We start from the raw sequence: 24,243 nt of genomic DNA on the forward strand, positions 1-24,243 counted from the left end.
ATAGAAGATGAAGAATGCCTTGGTTTTGATTAGAGGCCACATCTTGGCTATAGTATTGCGCTGTTTCTAATTGTTGTTGTAGTCAAGAAACTCTATCCTTCCACTTGAGACCACCTGGAGAAATACATTCCCCACCCCACTGCCCTAAACTTCTCCCAGGAGCCCAAAACTTGGCATTTATATAATACATATTTTCCATTCTCCCCCCACTAATGAGATGCATTGATATTTTTACCTGCTTGTGCTGTGTTTTGTTAATGGGAAATGTTTCAAACACTGCGTGGTAATGGGATATGGGATTATATATTTATTAATCTCAAGAGCACTGTGTAGACCATACCAATAAGTTACAAGCAAACTGGCAGCACAGGGTTTGAGTTCTGGCAGGGAAACTCTTCCAGGCCTTGCTTGTTGGGCTGCTTTAGGCTGTGCTTTAAAAGTTTGTGCTGAGCTAGAGCTGCTTGGGTCAACCGTGATGCAAACAGGCTGCACTGACCCCTCTGCTCTGGGTCAGTGGTGTCACAGCCAGGGTGACCTGGTGGCCCAGGAGAGGCACTTACAGCAGCTGATCAATGTGGTTTGTTGCATAATATAGAAAAGCTTGTTATATGCAGAGAAAAGAAAAGAAAAAAAAAGGTTAGTCGTGGTGTGTCTCCATTGACAGAAAAAAGCTCTTTCCACCCTTGGAGATTGTGTTTACATGCAGTGATGTCTAAATCTGTCTGCACGGGAGTTCACAGCAGATGCTGCAGTCAAATACCCTCTCCACCTTCTCTCCTGCCCCAGTAGGTCAGCCTAGAGTTCTCAGCTAGGTGGCTTTTACAGAATTAAAGACCTTTTTTTCCACAACTGAAAGACTGTCACTTGAAGATGAAGCCTGATTCACCTCCCAGAGGAAAATTAGAGAAAGTTTGATGGATTTGCCCTCGGTAATATTCAAGTTTGAATGCAGCAAGAAAAGGAAATAAAAACTAATAGAAAGAGACATTTCCTCTAGGATCAAAGCTGAATTCTTCCAAGAATGCAGTCCCAGACTTTACTCAGAAGAAACAGTTGTGAGGTCAAATGATTCACTAAGTCCAGCTTTGCTCAGGCACCTTGTTTTCCCTTATGAGGTAAAAAAACTTGACAAATTTTTACTTTTCACTTGAGGTTCTCAAATCCTTTTCAGCACTTAACCACTAAAGCAGCCTATTTGCTCCATGAAGGTGATTAATAGGAGTGGAGGTGAAGCAATTACTTAGAAGTGTGATTGCTTTAGGTATATGTAATACTTAGATATTCTAAATATCCAGCTTTATGGGTAGCTGAGACCCTTGACTGCAGTTTCTAGTGCCCAGCACCTCTTAATGAACTCTGCATATAGCCAAGAAATAAACAGAAATAATTTTAGCACCCAAAATTAATAGCTGTAGATGAGGTAAAAATCACAAAGGACTGACATCGACTTTAACGAGAGAAATGAGCCCTTAATAAAAATGCCAGCACTGAATTGTTAGAATCTGGCTTTCCCTGATTCTCAGTCTCATTTTCTGTTGCTTTATCACTCTTAAAGAAAAAAGTGGCAACACCTACGTTTCTGGCCTGTGATAACCTTGTTTGTGCAATACCAGCCTGTTCAAAATATTGCATTTCATTTTATCAGCTCTGAACTGAAGCCCTAGAATTGGTTTTAAAACTAAACTTTCACTCCCAAAAATAAACATTTTTGAGGCAGATGCTCACAGCTCTGCACATCAATTTTAAGTCTCGCTCCAGGACTGGTCACTCTGAGCCCCTTCTCCCATCAGTGTCCCCACTGGAATGCAGGTTTCTTTAAAAATTAGAGCTGAATCCTGTAAGTGCCTCCAAATCCTGGATTCCCTTGGAATGCCAGGGAAGAGGCAGCAGTCACCATTAGCCAGGCACAACACTGGAGCTGTTGGCATGGCTCTTGCCTTGGAATGTATGTAAATTTACATTACAGCTATTTAAGCTGCTGATTTTAAACTGCTTTCTTCATCTACATTGCCCATAATGTACATTATAAAATCCTTATTTTCACTGTGGTGAAGACTGCCTAAACTCCAGCTGGATAAAGACTCTATTTGCTTTGTCTAAACAGTGCAAGCTCTCCCATATTCAATGACTACTGGAATTATTGTGTGATCTTTTCAGCTTCTAATGCATATTAATTTGTAATATACAAAACCCTTCAATAAATAATTGTGCAGACTGAATAAAAAAGCAATTTAAACTTTTTCCCCCCCTAACTGGAGACACTTTTTACAAATAGTTCTTTTAAGTAGTCTTAATAGTATCTCTTTAATATTGCCATTAAAATTCACCAGAGTTCAAGAGCAGAGCAAATTTACATCTGTTAAAATAATGGAATTGACACTGATATTACATCATTGCTATTTTAAATAATCATTCTTCATAATTCTAACCTACTTGCTTTAAGTTGCAAATAAAGGGCTTGTTCCTACTTTCATCAAAGTGGATGGCAAAACTCCCTTTGGCTTTCAGGGAGCAGCACCTAGGTTTAGACAGGACTCTCTGCTGATGTGTTGGGGTTTGGCTGCATTCACTAATGCAGCAAGGAATAAATCCCTCTGGAAGAAAAATTACTGACAGGGGTTCTGTGAGCTCCAGACAGAGAGGATAATTGTACTGGGCTAGCCTGCTCCCAAAAATCACAGAGCTCCATAGACTACTCGGAGCTCCAAGGTATTTTTGCTTATTTTCACAAGAAAGCAACATTTTAAGTAGGGCGGGTTTTGCCATTTTAGTGCAATTTTGTGGTTTTCCTTCCTTAAAATTTTGGGAAAGGTTGTTTGAAAAGAAGCATAATGACAACCCTCACAAATTCACCTTCTCTTGGGAGAACATTAGAACCTTCACTGAAATTACGTAAGTGTTCTATGAACAATTCAAACTGAACCTAAAGGAATTAAAAATATACACCATACACAGCTGGAAAGCCACCTAGAAGGTGAATCAATGTAGTTCTTTCCTTGATGACAGCAGAAAATAAAGCAAGGATTTTTAAGCAATAGAAAGGATAAAGGCCATAGCTGACACTATTTAAAACTGGAGAAAAAAATAGACTTTTCATTATCCATTTAGCACTCAAATGAACACAGTTTTGTACCTGACTTTACCTGAGCTGCTTTTGTGTTCTTCAGAAAAAAATAAATCTGTGTCCACATTGCAGCTTATCATCTGTAAAATCACCACAGTTCAGTTGTCTATGCAGACCTCAAGTTTTCAGGGACAGAAATGTTTCACCTGTATCTGCACTGAGTATTTAGTGTGACAGATTTCTGGCCATGGCAGAAATCACCAGTCACTCCTCATAGTAACTTTGTGCTAATGCACCACTGAAATATGCTGAACATTTACAGGACAATAACCACCAGCTGAGTCTTAGCCATAATTTTGGACTGCTGTAACGGGGCTGTTACATGTTATCTGGGAACCAGAGAACTTTATTAGCACTGTCATAAAAGCTAAAGCAGAATCAACCCCTTGTCCTAGCACCACTGACACTGCCTATTATAAATAAGATATCCATCAAACATACTTAGATCCTAACTGAAATGGCAATTGCCTTGGGTGTCTTTAAGGGTAATTTGATTTAAAAGAAAACCACATGAGAGAACAAAATGTGACCCTTTACTGTGAAGAAAAGCACAAGTAAGCAGTACCACCAAAACCAGGAGGAAACAAATTATTCCAGAAATATCAAGTTTTGAAGAATCTGCAGTGCTGACTTCTTTACTCCACTTGGAATTACTTACCCATCATATAACTTTCCACTTTCACAGTGGGGCACCTGCCCTTGTGCTCATTTGGGGAAAAGAATTAAACACAGCTTGAATGCTAGGGAAATATTTTCCAATCAAGGATGATTAGGCAATGCTGTGCCCTAGGAAGTGTTTCAGGCACTGTCACTTAATGAAGTTCAAGGAGAAATAAGAGGAAAATCACCTAAAGGTTTAGCCCACAGAGATTTTCATGTCATGAAGACTGGGTCTAGCTGAACTGAGATCCTTTGCGTCTGCATGATCTGTAATCCTTTTTGGCATCATTCCTCAGCTTTAAAATATTCCATCATTCCCATGCCAGTGGCCCTAACTGAAGACAATGTCTGTGCAACCCAGCCTTCAGGGTAGTCCTGAATCACACTGCAAATCATGGAAGGGCAAATTAAACATGTTACAGATATAGCTTTTGGAAGAAACTTACTTATTTTGTGGCTTTCCAACCATATTAATAGGAGGAAACATATACCTGACATAGAAGACCAGCTGTTGCCACAATTCTTCACCACAGGAAGAAGGAATATTCAAACATGTCTATCCCTCTCTAATTAAGCCTATATTACACAGACTATTTTTATATTATAAATGTACATTCTAGATTCTTCATTCCAATACTGTTCTCTTCCAGCATTAAAACCTGCTTATCTGAAGAACTCACGTAGCTGCAAAAATTTTCATTGGAAGAAATATGTTCTCATGTCATCTATTTTTGGCTTTCCATGCTGTGACAACAGAGGCTGGCCTGGTGTTTCTATATCTGAATATTTCTCAGGTAGCAGAAGAGCTGCCGCAGATTGCCTGGCACCTGCTCGAGGATGAGGTGAACAGAAAGCAAAGCAAAAGTATTTTTATTTCATCAAGAACATTTCGGCCAAGCCTTATTTGTAGAAGGTAAAAACTGAGGAAAGTGTAAATCGATGGGGAATGTAATCTTTTAATATTTTGGGAGCATGAAACAGTGAAATCAGAGTTCAGAACTAGATTTAAAATACAGTGGAGCAAAAGTGGCAGGTGCTGGGGAGAAATATCTTTTTCAGGATAAGTGATTTCAAGACATGGTAGCTACATTTTGGTAGTTCTAATCTTCTTTAAACAAAATAATTTCTGACAAGACAATATAAAAATATGGAACACAAATGCCAATAGAAACCTATTGCAAGTGTGAAACATCAGCAAAAAGCCTGTGGCAGCTGAGTAGAAAAAAAAAACCCAATGTACTTAGATACATTGTCTTTTGCTAATATACTTTTTGAAGATCTGACTTTTTTTAATAGAGCAGCTATTAAGAGAAACTAATTATGATTTTATTTTTAAGGGCCTGGATTTTCTCTTTCATGTATCATCCTAACTCAGGAGAAAGGCCATTCAAGCAAATGAGATGAGGTTGGTGTGAACGAGTTTAAATGATCACACAGAGGCCTCAAGATATTTATGGGAGGAATGAGTCATTCCTGTTCTGGTTGGATGATTGCATCAGTGGAGAATTAGTCTATCATCATGCAGGGCCTGAGCCTCCATTCTCCTACATCACCATACATCAGGAAACACCGTGTGAAGTTGGTCAGTATTTCAGTACCCTAAAACCAACAAGTTGGTAGCACTGAGCCCACAGCCCCAGTTCCACATAGCAGTTGTGCACTGACTCTAAAGAGGCTGCCCCATCTAAATCAGGAGATCAAGTGCTCCTTCTTCTTTAGTCTGTTTACCTAAAGTAACTTAGCAAAATTTAGTAAGACTTGTTTCTCATTTAAAATGTGAAGTAAGCGTGGTCGAAGAACATTCTTTTTCTAGCAACACATTCAAAAAAGTAGCTTTTCTTCCATCAGTCTCCAGCAACATGTCTACAAAGGAGACATTAATTAGGTAACACAAGTTGAGTTACTCAGACTCCATTTTACACTAAATGCAGGTCTGTGAGACATCTTCAGCAAGCCAAATCTTGGAATATTTTGCAATGATTTCTGGGTGAAACAACCATGGCAGAACCAACTGGATTTTTGTAATTTAAGGTACACACCAGATTTGGTGGTGCTAGAACAACATGTGACCCATCCATCTTATCACTAAGAACAAGCAATGCCAGCTATTCAAGAAGTCAGCTCACAAAGTGCTGCGGTGACTATCTAGAATAGATTATGAGATAAAGAAATGGCTGGAACATCTCCAGCAACTGTTGGAGTTCCCAAGAAGTTTTTTTCCTCACAGTAATGACTTTAGGGCTAATTAGAGGCAGAAAATCAAAGACAAATTCCCCAGACACCAGGTGTTTACCAGAAAAATCTCTTCCCCAGCCAGACACCATCCCTGGTCTCAGTGATCTCCACAAGCCTCTCCCCTACTTGACAGGAGGTGTTCTGCCTCCCCATCGTGTCTGTGCACTTCTCACTTTGGAGAATTGGGAAGGCTTAAAATCACCTTTAAGGTTGAGAAAACCAAGTGTGGATGCTGCTTGCAGCAGCCCCAGGAGCTGGCTGAGAACCTGAGTGAGGTTTTTCATGGTGTAGGCTACCAGGGCTATTGTGTCTTGCTGCTCTCCTGTCCCTGCCTGCCCAGAAGTCCACCACAAACATGAACCTGGAGAACACTGGATTTAAATAACTCCCAGTGCAGTTTTAATTCCTACTATTCCACCTTTTTCTGAAGATATTTAAGCACCAAGCACCGCAAGTATTGTGGTTTCATGTTCATGTTATAATTTATATTTACCTGTAGTGTTTGCCTGCATTAAGTGGTGTTTTTTCTCTTTTCCCACAAATAAGAGATGTCTGCACTACAACATAACCTTTGGGCAGCTCTATTAATATCTAAAGCCTGAGGATTTTTGGGAGGGAAAAAAAAGAAGATTATGTATTTATTCAGAAATTAAATGAGATTAATAATTTTGAAAGCAATTTACAAATAGCAATCAGCCCCTGCAATGAAGGTCAAAAGAAAAAGGACACATTAGCAATTGAATCTCTTCCCTTCCTTTAAAGTTTTAATGTTGCATACCTGTTAATGATGGGAAATATTCTTCTTCAAGAGTAGCATTTTCAAAAATTGGTAGGATCCTTTTGCTAATTCTAATCTGCTTTTAAGAAAATAATTTGCTAAAAAGGATTATAAAAAAGCATGAAAATGAAATGCCAGTGGAAACGTACTGCCTATACAATAAATAGTTAATGTATTTTCTAAATGAATGATTTAAAATAGCTATTAAAGTAAAGAGAATGAGCTTATGTTTCTAGTAATGACTTCTCTGCCTCAGAATGAAATCTGTAAATCCCTGATTGCAATTTCACATCCCAAAAGAACAAGCAGTCCTGGGACCAATGCTTATTGCCTTTATCATTAATACTAGCACACTAAATATGTAATTTTTATATCACTGGTTTGAATATTTAGATTTATACTTGTGTATGCTTTATATTTTAAATCCCACACAACCATTCTGTCACAAAAATAAAGCTCTCCTTCAACAAGGCTTTTTTGTACGTACATGTATACACAGACTTTCAGTATAACTACAATTTTATTCATAAGAGTGCATAATGATTCAGGCTGTGATTGTTAATAAAAATGCATTTCTAACCATCAAATTTGAGTCTATTATTCTAAGTTAATTGCATTTGCCCTAAAGAGACTTGCGACTGGCTGTCAGCCTATTTGTGTCAGTTCCATTTTATTCATCAGTCAATCTTGTCTCCTCTTTTTTCACATCCCATATATTGATCAAATAGATTTGTTAGCATGCCTCTGCAGCTTTAAAAAAGTTTTTGTTATTTGTCAGGTTTATTTGATTACTATATTAGTTGAGTGTTATCTTAATTGTTATTTCAATAGAAAATAAATGCCCTTTGATAGTCCCACAAGATTCCCATTAAATATAATCCATATAACAAGTTAGTGGATGAAGTGAATGTGGTGAGAAAATAAACACATTAAGCCTTTTTTAAAAGGTGGTATTAATCTGCAGCCGTATTGTACTTGATCCAAAAGACAGGAATAGAAATAAGTACAGTGTAAAACAATTTTGATAAACATCAGTGCCGTATCATTGCATATTATGCTATGTATAAAATACCTTAACAAAAAGATGTGTGATATAAAATAAACTGAGGCCATATCTGGAAGAATGGCGTTTGTGGTTATGTGTGAAATTGAACTGTATTAAATGCGGCTTTTGACACTAAAAATTAGGCTAGAGAGGCTGTACACAAAGGGAGGTGGAAGTGCTGTTATATGGGGCAAATTTTTGGTAGGGAGGGAAAAAAGGAAACCAGTTTTCAGGAAAGTATTGTAGCAAAAAGTAAGCATGTATGCAGGTAGCTTCTTCCTCTACAAAGGTGTGATACACAGTTCAGTGAAATTAAGAGTTTAGCTAGATTAGTATTTGGAGACAGCATCTTGTGCACATCAGTCCCTCTGTTTTTGGTAAGGAAGTCACAATACCAAAATTTTTACTGCAATCTTATCTAAGGGGAAGGTGATGCAACCAGTTTTCCCTTATGAATGTCTCAGAAACCTGTCTCTCATATCTTCATTATCAGCAAGGTTACATAACCCTGGCTCCTTGCCCAGCCTCAAATCTGGGATCTGCCCAGCTGGTACCTGAACTTACACAGTGTCAGAAATACCATCTCATTTTAAAAGATATGAGAAGTCCATATGTTTTAAGATAGCTACTCAAGATATAGAAGCATTGATTTAATAAAAATTTTAGGCAACATAATCTACTGCTTTACCTGTATTGAAGTACATTGACTGAACCCATTACTTCCTGAAACTGAGATGAAGAACCTTATGAAAAGCTGAATTTCTCTCATTTCTTTGGCCAGGATTAGTCAATCATCTGACTTCAGAGAAGTTTGAGTTCTGGTTTGAATAATTATCTGTAGCCAGCTGCACGGGGTAGGTGTGAGAGTAGGGACAAAACTAGACTTCCACAAAAGCAATTTTTTCCTGGCTTAATCTCTTCAGTCAAGGTGAGATGACTTGCAGCAGGATGGGTTTGTCTACCATTGATTTCTGTAGGAGTTTAGGCAAGACTGAACAACAATTCTACCCATCAGGTAGAGCTGGAATGATGAACACCACCCTAAGGGGGACCTCTCTCATTAGAGCAGGAGCATTTTTAAGGGCCTATACCTGGCTGAGGATGCTTGAAAAATCCAATTCCCAGACTGTTTTTCATCTGGAACCTCTTTATCAGTATTTCATACTAAACTACCATGCTAAATCTTCAGATGCCCTAAAAAAACCCTCAAATTTGCAGTCATCCTAGAGCTGTTAGCAACACTCCTGTGATTCAGAAGCACACGGTGTGATGATGGTTTCAAGCTAAACTGTTATGACCAGCTAGTATGGAATATAAACAGGAACAGATGAGAGGAATACAGCCTCAACATTTTTGAGACAACAAAGAAAGAGTGAAATGATTGCTACATAAAAGACATTTCAAAGACCTCCCAGAAAAGCAGGCATAAAAATCCCCAATAAAAAGGCTCAGCAAGAAAACTGTCACACCCCCTAATCCTCAGCAGACTCTAACAAGATGTTCGCATGAGCCAGAGATTGTCTCCTTCCCCAGAAGACAAAAGGCACAGAAATCAATACTGTCTAGCATAGGATTAGGAGGCAAGAGATAGATAAAAAGGATTCCTTAACCTTACAATTAGAAACCCCAACTCTCCAGCCAAAAAGATAATCAGAAACAGACTGCAAACCTGTGTCACAATAATTGCTGCATCTTTTACTCTTTGAAAACTGATATTTTCAGAAGATTTTTTTATAATTTATTGCCACCCCAAGAAAGGTTTTGATGGCCACTTAGCTGCAGACAACTGCTGCGACCAAACCACAATTCAACACACATGGCAATAGAATTATTTCCTAGTCTTTATGTTTTAACCACCTCCAACCAAGCAAAAATTATATTACCAATGCTTGTACCAACCTCCCAGTAAATTGTACCACTAAAAGCAAAATTATATGTAATGCACTACTTCTAACAAATGATCAGCTTACTGTGCCCTGAACCAAACACTTCCACAGATTCTTCATGCCAAACCTGGCATAAGCATGTGCTCTGATTAAAAAGGAAACAACTTAGTTGTTATAGCAAGCGTCTTTAGCTTTATTTGGTATTACTAATGCTTTTAAACAGAAGGCAGGGTACTGGCAAGAGTAAAAAACAGACTTGAAGGGGGAGGAAACCTGCAGGCTGGAAAGAAGCTGCAGTCTCCTAAGTCTGACCCTCCTGCTGTAGATAACGAGTGACCAGAAGATGTGAGAGCTGGAGAAGTTTGCTGCACAGAAATTTCAGACTCTTTCAGAAGCTCAGCAAGGCAACCACAAGACCTTGACAATGACATTTATGAAGCCTATATTAGCTTACAGCCATTACTTCAGCATCCAATCATATATGCTTAGGTACTGTATGCTTCCACTTTACACGGGGTTAAATAGCACAAGTTCTTATTGAAGGACAGTCAGAAGTTAAGCCGTCAGCACATCCAATGTTACAAGAGTTTCCTGGTCTTCCTGGTGCTATCAGGAGAGGAAAAGTCAAATAATTTCTTTTTTCTCCAAGTGCAAAATGCTTGCAAACCATCACTTCATCATGTTACAAGACTTTCCTGGTGCTATCAGGAGAGAAAAATTTCTTTTTTCTCCAAGTGCAAAATGCTTGCAAACCATCACTTCATGCTCCTGTGATCCTACTGTCTACTGAACCTTAAATTTCCTGCCTTAAGCTAACTTTCCACGGTTTTGTTCAGTGCAAGTTAGACACTACCTCAGAGCTGCCTCATGTTCTGTGGCAGATGAAATAATCCCTGTAAGTAAACTACTTGAAACCACTTAGAAAGAGGTTGGCAGAGATGCAACTTAAACCATTGTCATTTGTCATGGAAAGACAAACAAATCACCCTTCCCAGAAGAGTCATGACTCAAAATAAACACATGGAAACAGGCATGAATTTCTGTTCCCTTTTTAGCAAGCTCAAAGACAACATAAAGCTTGTCTTACACATTCTTGGAGAATAAAAAGGAGAAATGATATCTACAGATTTCGAAGCACATTTTCTGGACCTCAGTCCAGATGGGAATAAGTCATTCCCTCAATCCACCCCCAAAGGCTGAAGCCAGACAGAGCAGCCCAGGCTGTGAATCAAACAGGGTGGGAGCAGAGGGCAGTGTGGTCTGCACGGTGGCACAAGCAAATTAATCCCTTCTCAGACACACAGCTCCCCAGGGACTCCATGTCTTGCTTGTGGCAAAGTGTCAGAGTCTCACAAGCCTTTGCCTACAAGCACACTTGTCCCCAAGCCACAAGAAGCTCCCCTGCTGTCCAGCTGGAAGGCCAGCTTTGCTGGAATTCAGTCTGGGAATATGGCACCCTGCCTGTTATCTGAAAGTTATTTCCAGATAACATTTTTCTCATTTTATAGCAAAGCAAGCTACTGGTTAGCACTATTAGAAGCACAACTTGAGACACAATTTGTATTCAGATCAAGATTTACCAAAGAAACTGCAAAACATTATTTTTGTGACCTCTGTGTGGCACAAAATCTCACACCCATTGGGATCCCAGGGCCACCCAAGCATTCAGTCATTTAGATGAGAGCTACATCTTCCCCTCCAAACAGAGGAGAAAGGCACAGTGCTACAGAGATCACCAAGTTTCCAACTTTGCCAGTTAAAGATTTTGAGATTCTCAGAGGTCATAGTGGTGAAAGGCTACACAAAAGCCTAGAATACCTAAAAAGATAGGAAGCACTGCTATGCTGAAACAGAGAAGTAAAGATGGGCGAGCTAAACTTGAACCTTCAAAATATTCCAAACCCATGGTTCAGAAATCTATACTGGGGTTATGTTTAATAACTTATTCCATGACCTTCAAAAGTCCAGCATCTTTATCTGTACCATTGGTAGCAGCAGGGATGTGACAAAGCATACAGCTCATTACCAGTGGTTACCTCAGGTAATGAAGGTTTACATAATTAAGATTTTCATTTTGGTGCAGGTATCAGATACAACACTTGCAGTGGTTTGCCCTGCAACCAAACAATTCCTTCACCTTTAATGGGCATTAGGATGGTCTCTCATGGATTGAGGCAGACTCATTTCACTGGTCAGGTGCATAAAGAAAGCTCAAACATGGGCTACCAAAACAAAGACAGCAGAAGACAAATTTTACTCACTCAGAAACTCAGGGTTCAATGCTGCATCAGTGAATCAGGATCCCCAAGCAGTCTCTGCCCTTTTGGGTAAGCCAGGTTGTGTCAACTGCACGAAAATTGCTGCATTCCCTGGGGAAAACACAGAATTATAGAATCACTTTTGTTGGAAAACATATCCAAGATCATCTCAGTAAGAGGCCACAGAACATGAACTAAAGGGAAGGGGCATCTCCCAACTTCTATTAGGAATCAATTTTAACATACTCATGAAGTCAATTAGGGGACATAGCTTGACTTTTCTCTTTCCTCTGATAACAATACAGCTTTGAGGTGTTCACAAAACACCCATGTGGGATAACAAAGGCACTTCACCAGCTCAGGAGCTTCTCCTGCTTAGTGAAACTTTCTTTTCCCATTATTTTCTCAAATTGGGCAGCCCCTTAGACACTCAGGTAAACCCCTCACCTACTCTGCTCTTGGAGCAGAGCACCACTTCAGGTACTCAAGTAGCACTTTCCATTAAAAAAAAATAGCTCAATAAGTCTAATTCCATTGGGGGATGGAAGCAACACTTTTTCCTTCATATTTTTCATCTGTTTCAGCTTTCAGCCCATCTTTAAATTGAGATTATTTTTTATGTTAATGATGCTAAAGAAACATTTTGAAGTTTACTCAAAACAGCAGTACAAACACAAAAATGCTGTGCAGAGGCCTAAAAGCTTTAGAGCACGAGAATGAGCTCATAACCTCACCACCATTCTCTTATGAAAATTGAGTAAGAACCCCAAAAGGGTCAGATTAGGAGCCACAAAAATGCTGTTTATTCCTGTTTGCAGGATCTCACTTGATTACTTTTGTATCAGGCAGCCCTTAAGCTGCCTCCTTTCCAGGGCTACTAATTTTGCACATTACCTGGAGAACTGCCATGATGCTGTTTGCCCTCTTTCCTCTATTTATCTGCTGAAGAAGAAGCAAGGCCTGTGGCCCTCTCCCCTCCCAGCTGAGGATGTTTTCCTAACTGAGGCTTCTCATACCAATTAACACCATCTGAAAGCCTTTAGAATGGGGAGATATGCCAATTTATCTGCTTTCTACCCAGCCACTCCAGAAGTGGGTAATGCTTATCTGCTCCAATTACTTCTGAAAATGTCATTTGGAGCGTCCCAGATGGAGCCAACCCAAGAGACCTTTCAGATTTTGGCAGTGGCCCTCAGCAGTGCTCACCATGACCATTAATTGGGGTGTTGCTGATTAAAGGATGAGTACACCAGGCTGGGCAGCACCCACAGGCTGGGCTCTTCCAGTAGCAATGAGCTGGCTGTGTTAGAAACCACATCATCCAAAAATTTTAGAAAGCACCATGGCCCCACAAGGAATGGACACCCAAGACCCCATTGTTGCCATCAAAAAGCCTACACCTGATGGATTCAGTACCTCATGAGGACCTACAAGAGAGCTGGGAGGGGGCTTTTGGCAAAGGCATGAAGTGATAGATAAGGGGGAACGGCTTAAATCTGAAGAGTAGGTTTAGAGTCGATATCAGGAGGAGATGTTTTACTGTGAAGACAGCAAGACACTGGCACTGGTTAGCCAGAGAAGTTCCCCATCCCTGGAAATGTTCAAGACCAGGCTGGATGGAGCTCTGAGAACCCTCAGCTGGTGGAAGGTGTCCCTGCCCATGGCAGGGGGCTTGGAATAGTATGATCCTTAAGGTCCCCTCCAACCCAAACCATTCTGTGATTCTGTTTGTACTGGATGCACACACAATGCAAACTTTCTCTGCTACTTAGAGGACACTGATGATGTAGGTAAGGTCAAGATGCTCACCTGCTCTGATAAAGCATGAGGAGGTAAATCATCCTGTGCAACTCAAGTCATTCAGATGGTACTTTTGGCATTTCCCCCCCCCCTCCTGCTTTTGTTCTGTCAGTCTGAAGAGAACAGCTCGTGTGATGTAATTTAGAATGGAGCTTTTTTAAAGCTTTCACTCAGGAAAAGCTTCAGGAGCTCTGGGGGTATAGCTTAGCTCAGAGAAATAGAAAGAAAGCAAGTTTGCATTGACAGCTTGATCCCAGAGAGAGGTGGCTGCCTGCTTGTCTAACAGGTCCTCTGGGTCTGGATGAGGCAGAGACAGAGGAGCAGTCATATTAAGTGAACGCGCGCTGCCAATGTTAAAGGAACAATTACCATTATTCTGCATAGTTCACTGTTTGCTACTGCTATTTCCTTCAATAAAACCTCTTTTCACTTGCCAATTGGAGCTTGTCATGTAACAATATTTCTTATGCACAATACACATACTAAAATGCCCCTGTGTTTTTAATACATTTATAGTTGTTAACAATAGCAGTATAGCGACAGAAAAAACTGTGCTTGCTTTGAATACAGAACAGATTGAAAAAGAACAAACCAGTGGCCCTGCTCTGAAGGATTAATGGGGGTTAGATTTTGCCTAATCTGTGTTAAAATAGTGACACCTCTTCCATTTCTTTGACGCCCACTTCTTCCTCTCAGGGCCTGGGCTGTGACCTCCTCGCTTGGAAGGGTTTGTACACCTGAGCCTTGTGCAAAACTTCAGTAATGATTTTATGTCATGGATTGTTTGTACACCTGAGCCTTGTGCAAAACTTCAGTAATGATTTTATGTCAGGGAGTGCTGGGGAGAGCATTGGGCTCTCGCCTGTCCCCAAGCCAGGCAGCCCCAAGGAGGATGGACAAGAGGTGCCACTCCTGTGTCCTTGGCAAGCCCAGCCTGCTGAAGGCTGCCCAACAACCCTTCCCTCCTTGTGCGTGGTGCACAGACAGGTGGGAGCTGTGCTGCCATCCAGCAACACCTGAAACTCTGGGGTTCACTGCCCACATCAGACTAACAAAAGTCCTTGTGAATGCAGCTCCTGGTGAAGCAGGACAAACAGACAGATCTGGGGAGACTGGCATTTCCCTGGGGCTGTGGAGCTCTACAGCTCTCCTCCAAGAGCTCACACAATGCAGACATTGTGTTACTACTGCACTTGCCAGCATCACAAAGCCAGGTGGAAATGACCACAGCGAAGGTGCCACGGTGAGAAGAAATTACGTGTTTGCACTTCTAAGCAGGCTGAACCTCATATTTCATGCACCCAAAGGAACAAGCAGCTGTTCAGAAACCTTTGTGGCACAATCATGAAGGAAACTTTCTTCTGCCATAAGAGTCGTGTTTTCTAAGAACGCTATTTTCTTCAGAACGAGTTAATATACACAGGAAAAGACATCTTGAGTGTTCCTGACTCTCCTACACTATCCAGGAATAGTGATAGACTGCGAGTTTAAACACATTCTTCCACTGCACAGCTAGAGAAGTGTGTTTAATGCTGTGAGCAGAACATTTACCGTGTTTGCCTTTGCCAGAGCCGGCAAGACTACACCACTTTAAGAGTACTTATTACATACATAAGTAACAGTGGATGTCATCTGTCTGCCCCCAGAATAGATGTTTTGCATCTTTGGTGCAGGGAGAAAAGAGGATTTGTGAAAAGATGCACAGCATGATACATCTTCTGCTTCAGATATTGCTAATTGCTTTGTCTGTGCCTTTTTCTGAGGAAAAGAGCAAGGAAACCCAGAGAAGGCCACCATACTGGAGGCTGGTTTGGGGCCTGATCTGAGCCCCCTGGAACTCTTTTCTTTGACATCTGGAGGTACAGGATCAAGCCCTTGCAAAGATAAATAAGTAGTTTTCCAGCATGGTCCAGCACAGCCTGTTCTGCAACACCTGGGGAGGTGCTCAGATGGCAATAAGATTAATAATGTTTATTACAGTGTGCAAGTCCAGCTCCCAGTTGTGTTCCAGCCCAGCATGCAGGCAAGAGAGAAACAAATGGAAGTGTTTGCTGGAAAAGACTCATAGAAGACATAAGACTCACAGATTGCCACTCACCATTGGGTTCAAGTCAAAGAAAAGCTTTTATACCTCATTAGAAGATGTGGAGGGTTGTAGTCATATATATCATATGTCAATTTACCAACAGTAGAGATCTAAGGACTACCTGTGAGAAGTGCTGCATCTTTTGTGATTTGCAGCTCTATTTCACAGCATTTAAAATGTTTGGACGTATATTTTAAGAATATATATGGGTTGGATGGTGTTAATATACGTGGGCTTGTTAGTGTTTCCCCCCACCAAATGAAAACGCTGACATTCTTGGAACAGCTCTGCCATTAATGCTGTGCAAGGATATCTTTGTGACCATAACTGTGTGTAATGCCTGCTTTGGGAATAAACTCTTGGCACACCACTTCTGTGTCATTCAGAAAGCAGCACAGTTGTCAAGGACCTTGGGACACGAAAGGAAGACACTGTACTGTCTTTTCATTGGAAAGTTCACAAATTCTGCCTAGAGATCCCTCTGATATTTTCACTTTTCAATACATAGTGATTACCAAAAATAAAACTGAGAATTTTAAGTGCTTTCCAAATTTAATGACACAGAGTTTTACATGGAAAAAATTTCTTTTGTAATCAGCTCAGCATTTTCTGGTTTATATTACCCATAAATTTTCCCAGCTAAAGAGTGAGCAATTGCTCAAGGTTGTCCATGGGTGACATCTACCTTTAGTTACTGTGGCAGTGATTAAACAAAGCCCCGTCCACTTCTGGCTACTCAGCTCAGGTTAGGATTTTGTTTCTGAAATTTGGTCATATTGGCAGACAATCTTAACCTCATTGTGGGGTGAGTCATTAACCACGAGAGGAAGGAGGAGTGAATTAATGCAGCAGTGACATCAAAGCAACAATAACAACAATAACAATTGTAAAGTTTATTTTGTCTCTGCTTTGAAAACAGTAAGGTCAATTCAAATGAGACAATACATCAAACCTTCCAGTTTCACTCTGTGCAGTGAGGAATAAAGAGAATTTGAGAGGTTTGAGTTAGCCCTGCAAAACAAGAAGATGTCCATGAGCACTGGGATGGATCTGCCCCAGCAGCCACTGAGGGGTGTGCAGGCAGCCCCATCAGAGCATGGCCTCAGGGGCTCTGTGTGGTGCTGTGCATCCCAAATCCCAACCTGGGGAAGAGGACAGGGACTGGCACAGACATATGGTAACAGGGGTGACCTACTGACATTAATAAAAACAAGCATTGCTAAGCCCTCCACTTGGAGTGGGGAGGACAGGGCTGTGTGCTTTCAGTTTGGGTTCAGTTTGTGACTTGTTCTGAGTTTTTAAATTATCCCTTTTAGCAAATCTCAGCAGAGTGCAGTTTTAAACAAAAAGAAAGAAAAAAATAGTTTGGAAAGCAGAATTTAGCTTCATTTACAACACTTTTTAGGGCTGTTTCATACAATAGGGCCACCACACACCTACACGGTCCTCCCCATCTCTGGAGTTCTCAAGGCCAGGTTCCACAGGGCTTGGAGCAACCTGGTCTAGTAGCAAGTGTTCCTGCCCATGGTGGGTGGTTGGGACTAGATGGTATTTCAGTCCCTTCCAACCCAAACCACTCTATAATTCAGTAAGACAAAAAAAATCCAGTCTGGAGCTTAAATACAACTTCAGGTATAGCCTGAATACAGGCTATATAGCCACCCTGCCTCAGTTACTCCCAGAGAGGATGATCTCTTTCAAGACCTGCTGGAATAACAACAGGGTGCCAGGATGCTCTGATCATAAAATTCAAAACAGGGAGAAGATGATAAAAAAAATTACCTAACAGCAAGAAGCATGTGAAATACTATGAGATCCTGCTGCTCTCTGGACCAACCCCAATTCCTGCAATAGATTTATCTCATGGAAGCCATTCAAAAAGTCAGGACTGCCAGGACAGAAATATGGACCTAAAGAAAAAAAATGACAGGGAAAGAAAACAGTGGCTGAAGGGGAATTTGAGAGAGCTAATCTAAAGGGGAATTTGTGAGACCCAATCTACAAACAAGTCCTGAGGGCTCTTATAAGGCTCTCCTGAAAGGTGCACAGCTGTATCCCACATCCAGCCCCCTGGGTTTCAGGGATTGCCTTGCCTGTTGACCAGCTGATGTTGTGTTTCTGCTTCAGTTAACACTGATACCAAAGCTGTGAGGTTCCTGTGACAATTCGGTGATTTATCCTGGTGCTCATCAGCTGAGGCTCCTGAGGACCTCGCAGCAGGCTGCGACAGGGAGCCATGGACAGGAAGGGCTCTGGGCAGGCCCTGCAAACCAGCCAGTGAACACACTGGGAATTTTGCTATTGTGGGCATTTAGGGCATGAATTATGCACAGCCTTTAACACAGATGATGATGTCTGATGCAACAGGGACTTTGGACTTAGCACATAAAAACCTTTCCATAAATTGCTCAGTCCCCCTTCTTGCAAAGTCGTTACAACTCCAAGGTGTAAGAGAACAGCATAAAATTCACACTGATCCCTTCAATTCTTTTTTAAGCATCTTTAAATCCAGCTTTTTTTTCCTGCTATACATCTTACTTTTTATAGTTAAAAGTAATTTTGAAGCAAAAAAGAACATAAACAATATACACTGACTCTTGACACTCCATTGCTTTTTTAAACTAGAATAATAAAAATTTGCAAATGAACAAAAGAGTGGGAGGAAGATATCTGATTTACAATGTTTTTGAGATAAAGAACACTATAAAAAAAGATCAATGTGAATAATAAAGCATTGTTAACTGAGTCATGACATTTCTATTCTCAGTGAAGATTTGAACAGTAGAGCTCTGCAAATGAGCACCTTGTGCCATTTTCAAAGTGGGAGGAAGACATATAATTATAATTTTTAAAGTGAAAAGAATTTTTAAAAAAATCCCTGTGAAAAAGTTTATTGAAAAACATATCGACATATCAATATGACATAAATTACTTTAATTTTATTAAACTGGGGGGGGGGGGGGAACCTCTTTTTGAAGACTGGCTGCAGAAAGCATTCCTTGAAAAGAATTTTCTTTATTAAAAACTCTTTGCTAAGATGAAACAGCACTGAATGTCAGCACTACCGTATATTTATTCTGTAACTCTTCCAACAGCCAAGATCTATAAAAGAAACATATTTTCAAAACAGTTTTAACCTCCATTGTCTTGATCATTCGTATTAACATTTTTCATGTCACCTATTGAAATCCCTTAAAGGAACCTTTTATTCAGTCAAAGTTAATGAAGCCGTTTTCTTAAACAGCCTCCAAAAAGTAAAAAGGACGTAATGTTGTACATTTTATTTGACATACGTTTTCTGCCATTTCACTTATTTGTGTGATGAGAGCAATACTTCATATTTATGCTATCAAGTCTGCAGAGAAAAGTGATTTTGAGACAGAAGAAAACCAACTCTGCTCTTGCTGTGTGTGCAATTTAAATCCACAGCGAAAATACAGCATTGATCAGATTACTCCAATTGAATCATTTAGTGCTTTGGCATTCCTGAAGTTAGGGCCCAGCTGTGAAATCATAGTTGGGGCCAAACATTGCTGTTAGGTGAGTGCACATGGCTCCCATTTTCTTCAAAGGGAATGACACACATGGCCAATATTTAGCTTTCACCTTTTCCATTCTTTAGCTAGCAAAGCCAGAACCAGTGGAGTATATGCAGGCAATTTAACCGAATTAAGAATACAATCAAGATTTTCCAGGACTTACTAGTGATTTGGGATATATAATTCAATACACATCAAAACACAGATGCTCAGCGTATTCTGAAAATCAGGCCATCTCGAATGTCTTGCTTTAAGCAGGTAAAATCATAAATTACTCTGAGTATTTTGGCCATTGGATCCTAACAAACTGGGTGTAATACACTTCTTCAAAATTATAAACTCCAATTTCTGGCTTGGATAGGATGCCTGGGAGAATTACAACATCCCAGCCCATTTTTGTTCCTGTGTTGGCACACGGTTCTCCCCTGCCATTACCATTAGAGGACTTGAACACAGTGCAGGTGCCCTTCTGCAGCAGGTGACCCCTAGGGAAAATCCAGGTCCTGGCTCTGCTGTCCCCCTTGGGATGCACTGAGCTGCTGGGATGGCCCACAAGACCTTATAGCTAAATGCCATGGAGAAAAAAAAAGGATACATCCCAAAAATCTAGCTGCCCCATGCTGCATGCAGATCTTCATTTCAACTCAAGGTCAAGTGGAAAACTTTTCTACCATCCTTGCTGACTCTCCTCTTCACTTTCTCCTGACTCCATCTGTTCCTCACCCATCTCCTTCGTTCCGCACTCGCCTCCCTCTTCTTCCTGTGTCCATCTGTTCCCTCCTTCCTCGACACAAGTTGGGGAAGGGAAGTAAATTCAGTCATTCACTGAACAGATTTCAAGATGAACCCCCTCCCTTTCCAGTTCTAACTTCATTCATCATGGTAAAAATTATAATGAATAGAAATGTTGAAGGTGAAAATTTATTAGGGATTGTGTTGCTTTCTTATATGAAAAGCAGTTAAAGCGGCATATAAACATTGGCTTCATTCATTTTTTCTTAATATATGGCATAATTAGTGAGAAATATTAGTGGAAGTGCTTGCTATGCAGTCCATCAACACATGCCTGTCAGAGCTTAGGATCTGGGCCAAAAGTTTTTGCCAGTCCTATGATAGATTTACAATAAGCCTATAGAAGGCTTTACAGTTAGCTGGGTCACTAATTCATGAAGTACAATGTATGCAATGAGGTCAAAAATTCACTATTGATAAAATACCCCCTCCTGGGATTGCACCATTAGCTTTGTTACTGCAACAGCAAAATAAAGTAAACCCAAAGCTCCTGTGAATTACCAGTCCATCATCGTAAATCAGTAGTGAAGCACTTGCACGAGTTCATGATGTCATCTGAAGCCCGGGATATATTTATAGCCTTGTGTACTATTTCCTGTTTCCTCATGACAAAAATAAACAGTCTCCAAATCCCCTGCATCCTTCTGCCTGAGCTCAGCAAAATGTAATGGGCACGAATCTCTGAAAGCCCCTGTGATATATTGGTCTGGAGCAGCTCCCTTCGATGGGCCACGGCGCCCACGCTCCCTCCGGCCTCTCCCATGTGGGCAACAGCAGTTCCCATGGAGTTTGCTCCATCTGCTGCACTCACTGCTGGGATAGTCCCACACCCCCTCCTGCTTTGCCTCCCTGACACATGGAGAGAGAAGGAAAGGAGATTTAAGTCTCCAAGCCTTAGGCATGGAGTGAACAGCCTGGCAGGCCCATCTGAGGTGGAGGAGCTCAGCACTGTTCCGTGTGGGGACCTGGGCTTGTTACCACAGGGACCTTGGGCATCTTGTCCACCAAGACTGACAAGCCATGAAGCTTGGAGTTTGGGCTTAAATTTCCTCTCTCTTCCCTTACTCAAGATTTGGGATCCTCATTTAAGGTTTCTGAGGTGTTTGAGCTTGGGTGACGCCCCACATTTCATCTCAGACCTCCCAGCTCTCAAATTTTCTGTACCTAACTGAATTACTGTGTTTGCTGGTGATTCTCTTCACCTCTTCTTGGGTGAAATTTTCTGTCTTGGCAGTTTATTTTTTGCTTCCTTTCCTGAAACAAGACAGAGGGTAACACAAACAGCACACCATGCCATGTAACCTCCCTCTGCAAGGAAGCAGATTTGCTTCTGTTTGACCTCAGACCAACAACTCGTGAAGTCAATGACTGTCACTAAGTGGCTGTGAGTAACAGCTGTGCCAAACCACATTCATTTGACACTTATCCCTCTTCAATTTTGTTTTCTTCTCTCCACCAAGACCGTCGCACCAGCTCCCTGCCTCTACTGGCCCTCCCTGGGGTGACACCGAGCAGTGAGGACCATCCAGGTAAGATGCTGTCCCCATGCATGCAGAGATACTCCCTCCCTGGCAGGCCATTATATCCATTAAATGATCAAGAAAAGGCGTTGTGTTTTTATTTGGCTTTTGCCTTTTTGAAGCACTGCTGTCAAACCCTGAGGTTTGGGTTTCTCCATTCTATGAGAACCACTGTGTTCAGACCAAGCCTTCATACGTACAAGTTTTCATCCATCAGGTCTGATGTAGCTCTGCCTGTGTCATCTGGGGACTGAATGGACATGGCACACAGCCCTTTCAGTGATGAGCATGTGCTACATTAAACAGACAGGTAGCGACAGCAGGGCACGGGGAAATGAATGCTGCACTGATACACCAACATGCCTCAGGGGAAAATTAAAAAGTTACAGGTCCTAAACTGCTACAGTTTTCCACACAGTTTAGCATTAACCCTTGGGACTCCTTGCTACAGGGGCATGAGACAAAGGGCCACTGCCAGGATGGATTTGGAATAAATGCCAGCACTGAGTAGAGCCACAGGCTCCCTCGTCCTTTGCTTGTAAGACATGGATGAGCCCTAGGAGGGTCAGAGATCAATTCTCCTTCCCCTTCAGTGGAGTCTCCTCCTAAACAGCTGCTCTGAGAGCTGCTTGGATTACCTGCATTGCTGCAGTCCCTGTTCAGCAGAACAGAGCACCTCTTAAACCCTCTGTCCCTTATCAAAAATAGACTTAGAGCCCTTGTATACCTCTATAGTAAATCTAATTTCAGAAGCATGCAGGGAAACTGCAGACTCCTCTTCTCCAGGGCTGCAAGATGCTGGTTTGTGCCTAAAGCCAATGAAGAGAAATAGAGGTCAGGGGACATACTGCAAATGCCAGTCTTGGTATCACTGCTCCTCCCTATTAACCAGAGGGATCTGGGGCTGGCCTCAGTGGAAAGTAAGTGATTTACTTTGTGCTTTCATGAATTTAGACACTTGTAGTCAGCCATCTGAATCGCCCAACTCCAAAAAGAAAAAGAAAAAAGAAATTCCAAGTGAGTATTGAGACTATCTTTAATACAAACATGGGTGAACAATCCCAGTGTTCTACTGCAACAGCCAAGGCGAGTCCCAGCTTCCCCATGTGAGGAAGAAAGTTGCTACTTCATACTACTTAAAAATGGCACATTGTGGGGGTGTACCTTTAGCAGCCTCTGCCTAACAGTCTAACACTGAATAATCTGAGATTTCTTCATCATGATACACTTATTTTTCCCTTTAAGTTCACTTCAGTGGTTGATTTCTATATGTTAAAAACACAGACATATGTGGGCATTTGAAGCTGAAGACAGACTCTTAAAGGAGAGTTGCAAAGTTTGACCCTCTTCCCATCTCTAATTGTAATTTGGGGATTTTTATATTCTCATTTAACAGTAATCATAATTAGTATCAGTGGTATATAATATATTTTTAAAGCCTATTTGGCTACATCTATGTGTTCCAAACTCTCAACCTACTACTGTTCTATCCAGCAACAAACCATAATAGAAAAAAAAAAAAAAGTGCTAACCACCTTTTATTTCTGCTGGTCTAGCACAATCTTTATTTCTTCAGACACTTTGTGCAAACATTAAATTGATAAAAGACATAATGTAGATGGACCCACAGCTGAACTGAAGGTAATTGCATAAAAATGAAATGGAGACCTATAATTGTACACTGCTTTAGCCTCTCCTGCAGTGTTTTCTGGAAGCAAGGATCTCGCTTGTCATAGCAAGTTGCTTGTTACAGTGATTGCATGAAGACTTGATCTAGCTGTACAAGACAAGTATAACATTACTGAAAGGGAGCTTTTCAAACTAAAAGTCTGACACTAAAATGTACTGTATTTTCCAAGATGTAGTATGCTTTAACAAACAGAAGAGTCTCTGAGTGACAGCTTTTGTTACCCTTTTGTTTGATGGTGCTGTATTGAAAAATTCAGGTTATGTCTATGCCTTTCTATTTCTGGTTTTGATTTCTCTTCAACAGCACTTCAAGAATAAAAATTGACTCCAAGTATGAATAGTAGAAGTCGGTGGATACAGTAAATGTCAGTCTGGCATTTACTGATTACTTCTGTCAGACTTTTTTTCAGTCTCGCCTCTTGAATGCTTAAATCCATTCCGTGGGCCATTGTATTGTTGCGGAATTGGGGAACTCAACAAATATATCATGGATTAAAACATATCTAGTTTAGATTTTTGGGCAGATTTTGAAAGTGGAAAATAATAGTTATTCTTGCCTAAGCCTTTTGATCTGATCCATGTGTATCCAAAGGCTCAGCCTGGGTGTAGCTCTCAGGGTGAGCAAACAGGACCCATTTGTGATATTGGCACCTGGCTAACAGGGAGGGCTTGTGTCTTTTGGACTCACAAAACAATTGCTATCCAATAAATCTAATGCCTAAGAGGGTCATTGCTTCCTCCTGAGCTCTGCTGCTTTAATCAGCACTTTTCCTGGAGATGGTTTGTTATTGAATGAAAGTGCAGGCAAACCTGTGGAATGTCATTGATTTA

At 40.9% G+C, this 24,243-nt stretch overlaps 1 protein-coding gene across 1 annotated transcript in view; it reads left to right on the forward strand.

Annotated features, from left to right (window-relative positions):
- Positions 1-24,243, forward strand: part of MDFIC2 (MyoD family inhibitor domain containing 2) — a 142,438-nt gene that overhangs the window by 111,791 nt on the left and 6,404 nt on the right. Inside the window, exon 2 of the mRNA XM_041461984.1 lies at positions 21,664-21,732. Within this exon, the coding sequence (XP_041317918.1) occupies positions 21,664-21,732 (69 nt within the window). The remainder of the gene's footprint in view (positions 1-21,663; positions 21,733-24,243) is intronic.

This window comes from Pyrgilauda ruficollis, unplaced genomic scaffold, assembly GCF_017590135.1.
Source record: "Pyrgilauda ruficollis isolate IOZ18807 unplaced genomic scaffold, ASM1759013v1 scaffold10, whole genome shotgun sequence".
Taxonomy (NCBI): domain Eukaryota; kingdom Metazoa; phylum Chordata; class Aves; order Passeriformes; family Passeridae; genus Pyrgilauda; species Pyrgilauda ruficollis.